General features: G+C 30.1%; 1 protein-coding gene across 1 annotated transcript in view; it reads right to left on the bottom strand.

Annotated features, from left to right (window-relative positions):
- Positions 1–853: 853 nt before the first annotated feature.
- LOC143236749 (propionyl-CoA carboxylase beta chain, mitochondrial-like) overlaps positions 854–14154 on the bottom strand; it is a 50901-nt gene continuing 37600 nt past the window's right edge. The window contains exons 11-14 of the mRNA XM_076475235.1: positions 8981–9088; positions 6236–6336; positions 2616–2814; positions 854–1958 (exon numbers count right to left, since the gene is read on the bottom strand). Coding sequence (XP_076331350.1) covers positions 1837–1958; positions 2616–2814; positions 6236–6336; positions 8981–9088 — 530 coding nt within the window. The 3' untranslated portion in view covers positions 854–1836. The remainder of the gene's footprint in view (positions 1959–2615; positions 2815–6235; positions 6337–8980; positions 9089–14154) is intronic.

Genomic DNA, 14154 nt, shown 5'->3' on the forward strand with positions numbered 1-14154 from the left:
GTGTGGTCTCGTTTTACCTACAGATGAATCTGACATTTTTGAAGTAGTTTTCAAGTTATCTACCAACTTCATGATGTCTAGGGATTAGTGGCTATTTTCTCTTAAGCTAATATTTAATTTTAGCTATGTGCAAACATCACTGCTATTTTCATTTTGTAAACTCCATTGACAGAATACATATTTAACAGTTTTGTAACATAAGACTGGCCAAAAATGATAGTCATGCAATCCTTAAACAAGATTTTGTTTTCTAATTCTACTTACTATAAGATAATTAGATAAAAGACTACCGGTAAGTTTCATTACACTAATTCCTACTAATTGATATTTGATAAAACTGAGCAGACACAAAGAAAAATTGATTAACAATAATAGTGATTGTGAAAAATCTAATAACTTTTCTTACATTAATACAAACTTCTATAATAATTTTTTTTTATTAAAAATACTAAATATGACACTCAGGGCTATTCACCCCATTGCATGATCTATGGAGAATATATTTCCTTCATAAATTAAGGTATTTCATAACTGAGAAAAAAAAAAATTAAAATTAAAATTATAAATGCTCAATTAGATTTCTGAAACTGATAAAAACTACACAAATAATTTAATGCTTAAAACAAAATTGTCTGTAGAGCTCAGAAAATTCACAGGATAAACTTTTTATCACTGCTGACAAGAATGAGGCTTTACACAATAAATAATCATATTGTAAAAGAAAGTTACATTAACCTTTCATTGAAACATATAACATTTTTCATTATAAGGAAATCAATTTCTTTTTCCATTTCCTTTGATCAGTTGCTCTGAATTAATTTTATTTTACCATTGAAAATAAAAGACAATGTAGTTTGAGTGTTTATACTGGATATTTTACTCAATAATAAACAAATAAACAATACAATATTTTTTACAGCAAATTAATTCTCATTGCTATAGTCAACATTACTTGTTTCCTATAACACAGATAACACAACAGCATACTTGATTAGATATTTTTTTAGTAGAGGTCCAAGACAACTGTTATAACATATAATAAAAACGTTAAATAATTATAAACAGCCAAGAACCAAAATAATTAATAAACCAGAAAGTAGTATAAATTGGTTTGAACAGAAATTAATTGCAACAGCTGTATTATTATATACAATCTTGGAAATGAGACTCAAAATTTAAAAACTTGAAAACACAAAACACCATTTCCAATAAAAAAAAAAAAGGATTTTATGAACAAACAATTTTGTTATTCACAGGTTTGCTTTGCAACTTTCAAATAAAAACTTACTTTTTCTTTAATTCAGTGATGATTGTTTTGCAGTTTTAATATTCCACACATCATGCACATATTGAAAATATTTAACACTTTTTGATGTTTCCTAATTTCTTCATAAAATAATTCTTAAGGCAGTTAACATAATAACACAGCAGAGCTATGTTTACGTGATCAGAATATTTTTAAAATTAAATCTAGAAGGCAATGGGATAAGAAATACCATAATTTAACTTATCTTTATTTATAAGTTTACAAACTTAATGAAAATAACAGTAAAAAATAAATGTTTGTAGAAATAACTAAAACACATATTTGTAATAGAAATTAATAGGTTATTAACTTTTTTAAGAGGTATGTGTATATATCACTAATACATGTTTCTACAAATAATCTAACACCCATAAAAAACATGTTAATGAAAAATGTTAAGATTAGAGTACCCCATCCATAAGCCTAATTCCCACTAACAGCAATGGAAAGTTGAAAGATAAAAAAAAATATTAGCTAACAAACACAATGAATGAAGCAATCACAGCAACACATTTAATCTACCTCCTTATTCAAAGAGGAATGTTTCCATGCTTTTTCCAAGGATTAGTTAACTTTTTACGCTGAAGCAAGTCAAGATCCCGGCAAATACGCATTCTTGTGGTGCGAGGCTCTATGATGTCATCCACAAATCCTGCAACACATAAATTTTAGAGATTTTATTTCATTTTTGTTTTGGTTTGTATGAAAATGTAGCATTAAGTTTTAATATTGATATGCTCAGGAATAACAGTATGAGGGATTGTTTCTGTGTATCAATTAAAGATCATTAGAAAAACTAATATTTCACCACAAATACATACATAAGAAATGAAATTCACTATTTGTCAAACAGTTCCACAGTAAGTTTCCTTATGTTATAATTTTTTTCATGAATTATTCTACAATGCAAATAATACCACTAATATATATGACAATGCATAGAACAGAATTACATAAACTGGCCTAATTGAATATACAGTCCATTAAACAATAACTTGTTAACACTTGATTTTTTTTAATAATCAAAGAATTAAATATATTAATGTACATCTTCAAAATTCAATGAGTTGTTGGTACCTTAACAATATATATAAATAACTGATTGAATCACAAGTAGTTTTAGTTTGCACTGAAAACAATTTCTGAAGTTATTATGCATGACTCAAACTAAAAAAGAACACTAATCTGTACAATTAAATCTTATACACCCTTTGCACTTTGACCCCTGTTAAGTACTTGAAAAACTGTACTTTTCAAGTTGCCTAAAATGTAACCATTCAATACCTTAATTGTATGATTGGTACCTTACCTCTTATGGCTGCAGGGAAAGGATTTCCAAATGTTTCCATGTATTCCTGAGCATAACGTTCTATATCCTCTTTGCCACGATAGATAATAGAAACGGCTCCCTTGGCCCCCATCACAGCAACCTCAGCTGTTGGCCAAGCATAGTTAATGTCTCCTCTGAGATGTTTTGAGCTCATCACATCATAAGCACCACCATATGCCTAAAATGTATAGATCAAACTTATATTAAAAAAAAGAAAAAGAGTCCAGACTAGGATTTAACAAGCAGTTTGATTTGGTTTGTTTTCAATTTTATGCAAAGCAAAGGCTATCTCTGTGCTAGCTATCCCTAATTTAACAGTGAAAGACTAGAGGAAAGGCAGCTAGCAATCCCCACCAAGCACAACTTTTTGGCTACTCATTTAGCAATAAATAGTGAGATTGATCATAATATTATAACTCTCCCACAACGAAAATGACAAACATATTTGATGTGGTTGGGGAATCAAACCCACAATCCTCAGAATGGGAGTCAACCAAACCAGTCACATTGAAATAGCTGAGTTTACTAAACATAGCAGTTTGGGTTTTTTTGAAAACTACATTCCAGAGTAACAACTTTGTAAACATAACATGCCAACACTTATTAGTAGCTACTGAATGAAATATTTATCTTATTTATTAGCAGTTACAATTAGGCTCTTTTCTTCACTGCATCCAAGAGTTATTATAAGTTTAATACAAGCTCAACTCTTAATGACCAAAGGATATAAAAGCAATATAAAACAGTATACAGCTGTAATTAATAACAATTTTTGTTACAATTTAATTTTTACCACAAGTAAAGCTAAAAAGAGACACAATGTGATAATATACAAAATTTGCTGTAACACAATCTTAAAACATGATCATAATAATAAAAAAAGTTTCCCCATAATTTTAAGAACTGAGAAATAAGTTAAATAAGCTACCAGTAAAAAGCTTTTTACTCTATAGTCTTTACCTTTTATTCTATCCATCCACTTTAAAACATGCTGTTTTTATGCTTTGATAATAACTTTTTCACAAACACAAACTAAACATTTCTCAATTTCTTTTTGGGTATTTATACAAAAACTACATGATGGTTATGCATGCTAGCAATACTTAATTTTAAACTGATAGACTAGAGGGTATGAAGCTAGTCAACAGATCCCACCTATTTACTTGAATGAGGAAATCTGACTCATTCTATGCTTTAAAACTAAAAAATTCAATCTAGTTTTTTTTTCTTGAACCATTATGCTGGAAGCAATTATATCAAGATCTATAACTCATACCACACACATCAATAAAAACAGATGGAAAACTAGTTATGTGAAAAATTTCCAAAATTAAGAAACTTTTTCCTAGTTATGTTTTTTTCACTGTCCTTTGTGGTGTCACATATTTTGATTAAATAAAATAGATTTTTTAAACTTTATTGTTAACACTAGTTTACAACCATTAAATAAAAAGATGTATATATTAGACTTATGTGACAAAAGGGCTTATATAGAGGTCTAGGGAACCAGTTTGGAGCTGAGATGTTCTAAGAAAGAGTATATAAGCCTTCAAAGATTAATAATTATTAGAAAAAGTACTACAGGCAGGAGTATTCTACAATTGGAGCCTGTTCATTTACATTTATTTAAATCAAAGGCCTTAGGACATTATTTCTATGGTGTTGAACTGGCCATCATAAATTAATCATCCACAGCAGTTTTGAAACAGGCTACAAAAGATAATTATCCATCATTCATTACCATATTTTACACTCATGCATTAATGTATTTTACGCTTTGTAAGACAACACATCATGGAATATACATCTTAATTTTGGAATGATAATACTAAGAAAAAACATTTTGACTCAGCAACCAATACCTTGATGCAGCCTTGACTTTTTTCAATCAACCTACTGATAAATACAGTCAAATACATATTCTTCTTCACAGTATATCAACAATATTAGTTAAATTCAATGTTTTATGAACTGAAAATACTAGTAGTTTGTAAGTAATGAGATTATGATTTATGTGAGAGACTGTTTTGAGCAGACCCTAAGCTAACCTCTTGCCTTAACCCATCATTTTTGTCTTGGAAGATGTATGGGGATTTTTCAAGGTTTTTTTTTTTTAAAGAAAAAGTGTGTTTCACAAGGCATAAAATATGGTAATTCACCAATAAGGCTTTTTAATTATGTTTCAGGAATGAATACCAGTATATTCATTATGAACAGCGAACCATACTACTTAATGTTTTAGATGGACTTTAGCTCATAAGTAGTTACTCAACTTTGTGAATTAAAGGCATTAACATCTTATGATTCCCAAGTGCTAAAAGTGAGCTGTAGAATAGTGCAACACCATAATGTGAATTAGTACATTTCAAAACTCATTTCACTTTTGAAATGGGTCAATGAAAACCTGAAGAATGGTTTTGGTAGCTTAAACATGAATAGTAGTGAAGGTAGTAAAATGGTGAAGGCCTAGCTGTTTTAAGCCTAGCCCACTAACTACAGTTAATGGATTTGTCAACAACTTGTTACAGTTAGCCATATTACACAATTCTTCTTTGTCTACATTGAAAGATTTCAGTATGAAAGGTTTGGTTTGTTTTGAATTTTGCACAAAGCTACTCGAGGGCTATCTGCACTAGCTATCCCTAATTTAGCAGGGTAAAACTAGAGGGAAGACAGCTAGTCATCACCACCCACTGCCAACTCTTGGGCTACTCTTTTACCAAACAAATAGAGGGAATGACCATCACATTATAATACACCCACGGCTGAAAAGGCAAGCATGTTTGGTGTGACGGGGATTCAAACCTGTGAACCTCAGATTACGAGTTGAATGCCTTAACTACCTGGCCATGCTGAGCCTCAATAAAAAAGGACAACACCTTTTCCATTACAATAATTTCCCATGTCCTGCAGCAGTTCCAGATAAATATCATTAAGGAAATGCTTTAGATAGGTCAAGCCCCAAACATGAAAGTAACTCAACATTCATGAGAAGGGTGGAAAAGGACAGAACCTGCACCTTCACAACATTTGAAGCTGGTCTTTGTTTTTGATCATGTTAGTTTATTATATCAAATCTTCAGTAATATTTAGTAGAAACTGATAACATTAGGGAATTTAACCATACAAATGAGCCTGTTCCCTCTTGATGACAAGAAACCCACTTGAAATAAAAATGTATCTCAGAACAGCTGGTATGGGTATTAACAACCTAGGAAGGTCAAAACATTGTTCTCTCTTTATCAGTAAAAGTGTTAATACCCTATTAAAATGTGTTTACAGTGGCACAACAGGTCACAATCTCATCTTAGGCTTGATGTTGCAATACTTTTGATAATATTAAGCAAAGTATATGTACTTACTGGACTCCCATTAACGACTGTCAAAAAAATAAAAATAACAGCAACCAATAGTCTTTCAATTTCTGAGAGAGTGTATAATGCTTGTTATTTTAGTTTTGATATATTTTATATACTGTGTTTGAAGAAAAGTTCAAACAATTTAATTATCATTAAAATAATTTTAATGTAATGAAAAACAAACACATGAATACACAAAGAAATATATTTATTTACACCTTACAAGTTAACTACACTGACCTTCCGAGTGATAACTGTGATTTTTGGAACAGTAGCTTCAGAATAAGCATATAAAAGCTTGGCTCCATGTCGAATAATGCCACCATACTCTTGTGAGGTTCCTACAATAAAGAAAGAGTTAAAATGTCTGAAATTAATACATACACCCACTAGCAAAGGTACCAAACCCTCGTATGGTATTCATATTGTTGGTCTCAAAGAGGCTGTGATATGAAATATTTCATATCTGCAAAGCAGACCTACTGAGTACGTGTGATCAGGAAGAGCAGTTATGCTACATAAAAGCAACATTAAACATCATTTTTGTCTGGCATTAGCTTCACAGAATAAAAATGGAAATGGCTTTCAAACTCAAACAGTTTATCTGGTTGCTTATCCACATCTGTAGGAGTCTATCCAAGTTTGTTTACTAATTTTCTACAAAATTTTCCAGCCAATTCATTAAAGGAAACAACCACTTGTGGCACAACACCAGTTAAGACAGACAAACCTGTTTTATACATATAAATATTCAAAGGTCACTGTTCAGGACATAATTTTACAGAGAATATATACTTCATGAACATTCAAATATCAGTTTTCAACTAAACATAAATAGCGTGAAGTAAAACATATACTTTAAACTGTAAAAATATAAAATACAAAAATAAATTAGTTTTAAGCTTATCAAATTATACCTTCCCTTCGTTTCTATTAATTTACCATTTTTATTTTGACTAAAACTTTACTTCTGCCCTCTTACCTCTATCATTTAACCCTTTGACTATAGGTCATGGTTCAAAGGCTAAGTCATTGCGATTGTTGACTCGCATTCGAAGTTTTATTGAACTACTATTTTATAAATTTATGTCAATAAGTTCACAATCAAATCGTAGATTTTAATTCAAACTTTAATATTATACATGAGATAATGTCTTAATATAAAAAAATAATATTAAAACAACACATCTAAATATCAAGTTTAAAATGTCACACAGTATGTTGAATGCAGCACTGTTTAAAATTAGGCATTTGTAATGGCAAAATACTAAGTTTATAGTTTCATACTAATTAGGAAATCAAATTACCAATATTTACAAACTAGAGTATAAAATAAGAACATTATATCTTTTTATTCTGCTGAGATATGTCTTATGTACCAAATCAAACACAGTGACCTGTTCACTTCTTTCCATTTTTGAAAACTGTTCCTTATACATACTTACTTCAGTATGTGACATTTAAATAACCAATGAACAGCTCAGAATGTTCTCTAGCAGTTTTCTCAGTCAGTTTAATCTGGGAAAAGGCTACTGCATTCTTTTGAACCAAGATTTCAAGAAGATAGGTTGTGTCTTTAGTCTGCTCAAAGTTTCATTCTTTTTTTCTAAATCTGAGATGTACTCAGATTTAGAAAAAAAAGAATGATAATGGAACTCTATTGTATCATTATAATTATTTACAATTTTTTGGTTATTCAATTGAATGCATAAAACCTAAAAAAGTTGTTCGTTATCCTCTATGTGAACAATTTTAAATAGCTTAGTAAGCTATGTCCAGCAGCAACTGAATTTAAATGTCATAACTAGAAGAGATAATTGTTTGCTTTACTTTATTTATTTTTCTATATTTAAAAAACAAAAGTTTAATACTTTATTTCTAAACTGTAACAACTTATCTATCTATAAATAATGTATAATAGTTGAAATGGCTGTATATTAAAAATACTAGCCCATAAAGCACAGCTAAAACAGGGAAGACTGAAGGGGTCAGTTTTATGCTATTGGATAAGTAATGAGTGCATGAGCACTGTGAAAATGCAAATTATGTAATGCTAACTAGGAATAACTGGAAGGTCAATATAATAAAACACAATAAATATATAGCATCTTGAGAGTAAACACATGTATTTACATATTACAACATGCAATCATGAAAAAAGCATAATTTATTCCCTAATTTTTTTATGATGGTTACAAGGTTGGTCAAGTGACAGACCCCACACAGATAGGGTACAGAAAATAACAAAATGTAAAGTTTTACTGATAAATATTTGAAATTTATTTTGGAAGTTTTAGAGATTATGCAAATTATATTTGATATTTTGGGGACAAAGAATAGTTTTGTTAATCCTAACATGAAATCACCTTGCACTCAAACTAGTAATGAAACAGTCTTGATATTTTCGCATACAAATCTCTAGTAAAAATATTTCATTAATAAATTGGAGTTTTTGTGTACAAAGAAAATTGTAATTTTTTACTAAAATCTACCAACTTTTGTGAAGACATACATGTTGTATCAAAAGTTATAGTGAAAATGTACAGATGAACTTGTGCATATTATAAGAAGCCTGTTGTGAAAGGGTTAAAAGTGGCTCCAGAATCTTATGAAATGTTTTTTAAAAAAATAATAATGTTTTATATTATATGCCCTGAAAAGAAACACATGAAAATAAGGTTCTTTCATAATTTTAAATTTGTTAAAAATACACATGCTTGCTGATATATTCTGGACCTTACCGAGAAATTAACATGATATTTATACAAATTCATCTTTAATCTTAAGTCATCTGTTTCACCAACATAGAATTCACAACAATTTACACAAAATATACATTACATATATATATAAAAGGTCTTGTTATGATTATTACTATGTGCATTTTCCAGTTTGTCTGTTTACAAATTCCTAAACATATAGAACTGAAGTTAAACTAGAATTAATCCTCATGGCCTACAATTAAGGAAAAAACTGAGTACTTACCTGGAAGAAATCCTGGAACATCTACAAATGTTATGATTGGAATATTAAAAGCATCACAAAATCGAACAAAACGGGCTCCTTTCACTGAAGAATTGATATCAAGACAACCTAATGATACAAAACAAAAAGAAAAGAATGTTTGAGAATTCAAATGGATCCACCACTCAATTATGTTATTAAAAACAATATAAGACTTATTTAAAGAAAAGTGAGAAAAGGTCGCTAATATCTTTAGTCCTCATGATCCAAGTATGATACTGAAGGAAATATTCATAATCTATTAACTTTTTACTTGATTGAAGGTTGGTTGGTTAACATTTATTGACACAAAGCAACTGGGCTATCTGCACCAGACAACTGATAAAAAGATAAATTCATTAAAATATGTGAAAACATAGTCCAATTTTCAAATTAAAATCTCTGGGTTAAAAACACAACTGAGGTGTACAGTATCACAATTGCAAATGACACTATCCAACGTCAAGGGTGAACTCATGGTTAAAATATGTTTAAAATGGTGTCTTCACTCTCAATAATAATGACAGCATGACAGTAAAATGTTGGCTATTGTAACTTGAGCATCACACAGACCACACATTGGTGCATCACATGGGTGGATGTTTAGATCCCAAAGGAGGTAAACTGTAAGTGCAGAACCTTCTCTGGTAGGTTCCCTCACCACACATAGGAATCCACCTCAAGGGGTTACCTGATTGAAAACATATGCAAAGATAATTCTATACTTCTCAGAACTTTCTTTTAAAATCAAATGTTGAAGGCCACGAACCACTTTTAAACAATCAAATAACTACTATTGGTATAAAGTGTAAGTATCTCCAGCACATATAAATGAAATATAAATTATTTTAAATGGTTAAAATGTGCCACGAATAACAAACTGAATGCTCTCTTATAATGTATTGCAACAACTGTTATCAGTTTTATTTTTCATTTTTTTGTTAATGACATACAAATATGTACACATTTTAAAGAAATTAAAACAAATAAAAATAATTCCAAGGGTGAAGCATTGCATATTTGCCATTCTTTCAAATATATATAATTTTGCACTAAAGAAAATTTGGCTAGATAGTCCAAATCAGAGTCTACATGAGTTAGGCTTAACCATCCCTAATTAAGAACTGCTCAACAGATGTAGGTCATTCAACCAGCAGTCATCTTTTGAATAATGGTGTTGACTATTATGGTTATAATTCACTTACAGTTAAAAGAACAGTGTTTTTAATGGCATGTTGCAACTCAAACCTTGGAACCTTAAATCTGTAACTTAAACACAAACTACTAGGTCACATCTGTCTCTATTTGATATGCATAATATTGTTTTAAAATATATCTTGAATTATTCCAAAATAATCCATCTCTGAAACATTCAAAACAAAGTATTAGGATGTTGACATACTACATAATAATGAAATGTGTAAAATAAAAATGATGTGAAAATTCAAAAATCATCCATTAATCATAGCTTTTTACCACATTTGTATGACTCCAGAAGATATCCTGAAACTCTTGGAGTACACAAAATTGTAGAAAGCTGGTTGTCAGTACCATACTTCACACTAGAACAAATGTTTAAAATATATTCATTGCCTAAGCAATATTTTTCACAATTTGTTAGTTATAAAAGTCAAAAACATGAAATGTCTGAACATGACTTTCCATTTATTCTCCTCAAACTAGTTGAACTTTTTCTATAAATGGGAATATGCAAATATTATACTTCCAAGTGTAACTGGAATATATGCACTATATGTTAGAAATTCTAGATCTACCTAATATGAATCACATGATAGAATAATGTATTCAACAATTATAAAAGTATTTTGTTAAAATCACTTAATTTCTGTAAAACATAAAACATTTACATAAATTTCAAGAGTTTGCAATTCAAATTTTAAATAACATTTTGTGTTGGATACAGACAAAACTCAGAAACTGTTATAATCCTAATGATATTTAAAAAACATACGAAATGATAAAATGAAATTTTACTGATGCCAGTTGAGTAAAAGACAAATTATTAATACTGACTTTATAGTGCTTAAACTGAATGTTTAAGGAACACAAGTTTAGTGCCATTTTGTAGCACATAGTTGACAAAGAAAGTAACTCATTTGTCAAGGTAGGAATACACACTTGGTTATTCAACTTCTTTTTGTCCTTCAAATTTCGTACTTAACCCTTAAACAGCAGTCATCATCAATTGATGCTTCTACCTATAACATTCCTGCTGTTTAAGGGTTAATGAATTGTATTTACTCACTGAAATAAAGAATCTCACTCTTGGTTTCATTTTTGTGAACTTGATGTTTCATATTTTATAGTATTTAACTTTTAACAAGTCTAAGAATGTTTATGTTTTAATAATTTTAATGAATGTTGTGATTTCATGTCCATACACCTTGCATACATTGTGAATTAAATAATTACTTTGTTATTAAATATTAACTCTGCTTCTGCAAAAACCAAAATAAATAAATTAATTAGATATTAGCTTCCTTGCATGTCTGTAAAACAAGTCTTATTAACATTAAATGCATTTTCATGAAACCATTATTAGGTACTCAAACACAAAAGCACTGGATACAGTAGTGGTTGAAAACCTGATGAGTCCCCTCCCATCCCAAATAAATAATTCAAATGATTTTCAAGAATTAATGTAATCAGTAAGTGAAGACAGCATGCAATGTTCAAGTACATTAATATCAGGAATTTAAAGCTATTTACTTTGCACATAGCATGTTTTATAATTGTCAGTACAGTTACTACAAGCATAATAAAATTCATATGTAGACAATTTTTTATTAAAATATAAAAATTTTGGCTGATAAAAAAAGTTTAAAACCCTTGAGTTGTTTGATGACTGCACATCTAGCCCACAGATTGGTTTAGGTCGCCCACCATTGTTCTAATTCTTTCACTGTCGTATACTTTTTATCAGTTATTTCTGTATTCTTTAACTCTTACTGTCATGGACACGCATCCACCTCTAGACCACTGTGATCAGAGTTTGGAATTTTGTAACCCCATGAAAAAAGGCTATTCCCCTACAAGGTTTCCACAGGTTTCAAGTTTCAGATAAGTAATGAAATATGAAAACATAATAATCAATGATTAGGGCCAACAAATAACCTATTATCCATCTTGGATGTCATATCCTCCAAACTAGACTATTATAAATTAAAAAAACAACAACAAAAAAGCTTCAAAGCAAGCCCTTATCATTCGTATAGTTAAGCTTTCTTTTAAATTCACTTGAATTTACTGTCTCCACAGCATACAAAGACAATCCATTCCAGAGGTCAACCAATCTGTTAAAAAAATAAGAGCTATCTTAGCAAAAGACGATTCTTACCTTGCCAAAATTTATATTTGTGTTCCTTTGTCCTACTATTCTTGCCTTTATGTATGAAAAAAGATGATGCATCAACACTACCAATTCCCTGTAGAATCGTAAACTTCAATCAGATCCCATTAACTCTTTTGTTTTCAAGAAAAAACAATTTCAGTGATCTTAATCTCTCCTCACATGACAACCCTCTATCCTATATGCATCATTCTAGTGACCCTTCCTAAGGTAAACAGCCTGAGATAGTACACAATATTCCAAACATGGCATAACCAGTGAACTATATAACAAAATTATAACCTGTTTGGAATTATATTTAATATTTCTACAGATACAACTTACTATCCTCTTTGCCCCACCACTAGCGACAACACACTGCTTAGATGGTTTTAGATTCATCAACCATTACAACAAGATCCTTTTCCTTTAGTGAACTGTTAAAGTTATTCCCATCTAAATTATAATTCAAATTATGATAACCCACATGCATTATTTTGTATTCATTATAATTAAACACCACCTATCAATTACTTACCCAACCCACTACATGATCTAAATCTTTTTGTAAATCAGCAGCATTCTCTTCACAGCTAGCAACATACAAGACCTTAATATCAGCAGCAAATTTAAGTAATTTACTGACAATTCCTTACTTGTGTTGTTGATGTAAATCAGAGAGCAAAGGTTCTGAAACTGAGCACTGAGGTACTCCACTTGTGATATTAATGCAGTTTAACTGAACTCCATTTATAACAACTTTCTGCTTTCTTCCATCCAGCTATTCTTCTATCCAATTAACTAACTTAGCCCCAAACTCCCTAAAATATATATATTTTTTATTACACAAGTCTTTTGTATTGCACCTTGTCAAAGACTTAATGAAAATTCAAGGAAAATCTTGCCTTAAAATATTTTGATATCATTTGCAAATGTTACTGCTTATGTTTCAGGTCATGCCATAATGGGGCACCTGTTCACTACTTAAGGGCTGAGAAAAAAAAAAAAAAGTAGCAAGTGGCTCTCATATCCAACCATTAACCTTCTTCAAAACCCTTGAGGAATTAATATCTGTACCAGGAGAACTCAGTTTTTAAACTTCTTAACTAGCTCAGAATTAATACAATCATATTATTCACATTTGTTTCCACCTACCAAATTTTGAAGTCGGGAATAACGATTAAATCTTCATTAGTGGAAACCGAAGAAAAAGCAAAATTTAATACCCAGCCATCTCATAATCATCCCTCAAACGTCCTACTCCAATCCTAACGTTTTGTTTTCCATTTATGTATTTAAAGAAATAGTTACTGTTAAATTTTCCATCTTCAGTCAACCTTTTTGATATATCAATTTCCTGTGTGACTAACTTTCTTGATCTTCTATATTCCAAGCCTCTCATCAAACCAGCCAATTTAAGTTTCTTAAATTTGTGATACTTTAATTTTATCTCTTATACCCCTTGTTTCATATTTTATTAGTGTCTCCAAATAACTCAGCAGCCCAATTCACAAGAAATAATTCTTATTGCATCCCTTCATTATTTCTGATCTCCATATGCAACAAATATCAAATCTGATAAAGCAATTAATGATCACTTGCACCCAAATGTTACCCATTTTCTACCCACTAAACAATTTATACAACTTATCAATAAATCTAAAATAGCATTGATTCTGATAGGTTCCTTCACCAATTAGTGAAAAAAAAACCCATCTTTAACAGTTTCCAAAAACCTTTCCCTCTCATGGTTTTACTATAATTTTCCAATCTATATGCCTTAAAGTAAAATTACCCATAATTATAA

The sequence above is a fragment of the Tachypleus tridentatus genome, chromosome 13 (genome assembly GCF_004210375.1).
Source record: "Tachypleus tridentatus isolate NWPU-2018 chromosome 13, ASM421037v1, whole genome shotgun sequence".
Taxonomy (NCBI): Eukaryota; Metazoa; Arthropoda; class Merostomata; order Xiphosura; family Limulidae; genus Tachypleus; species Tachypleus tridentatus.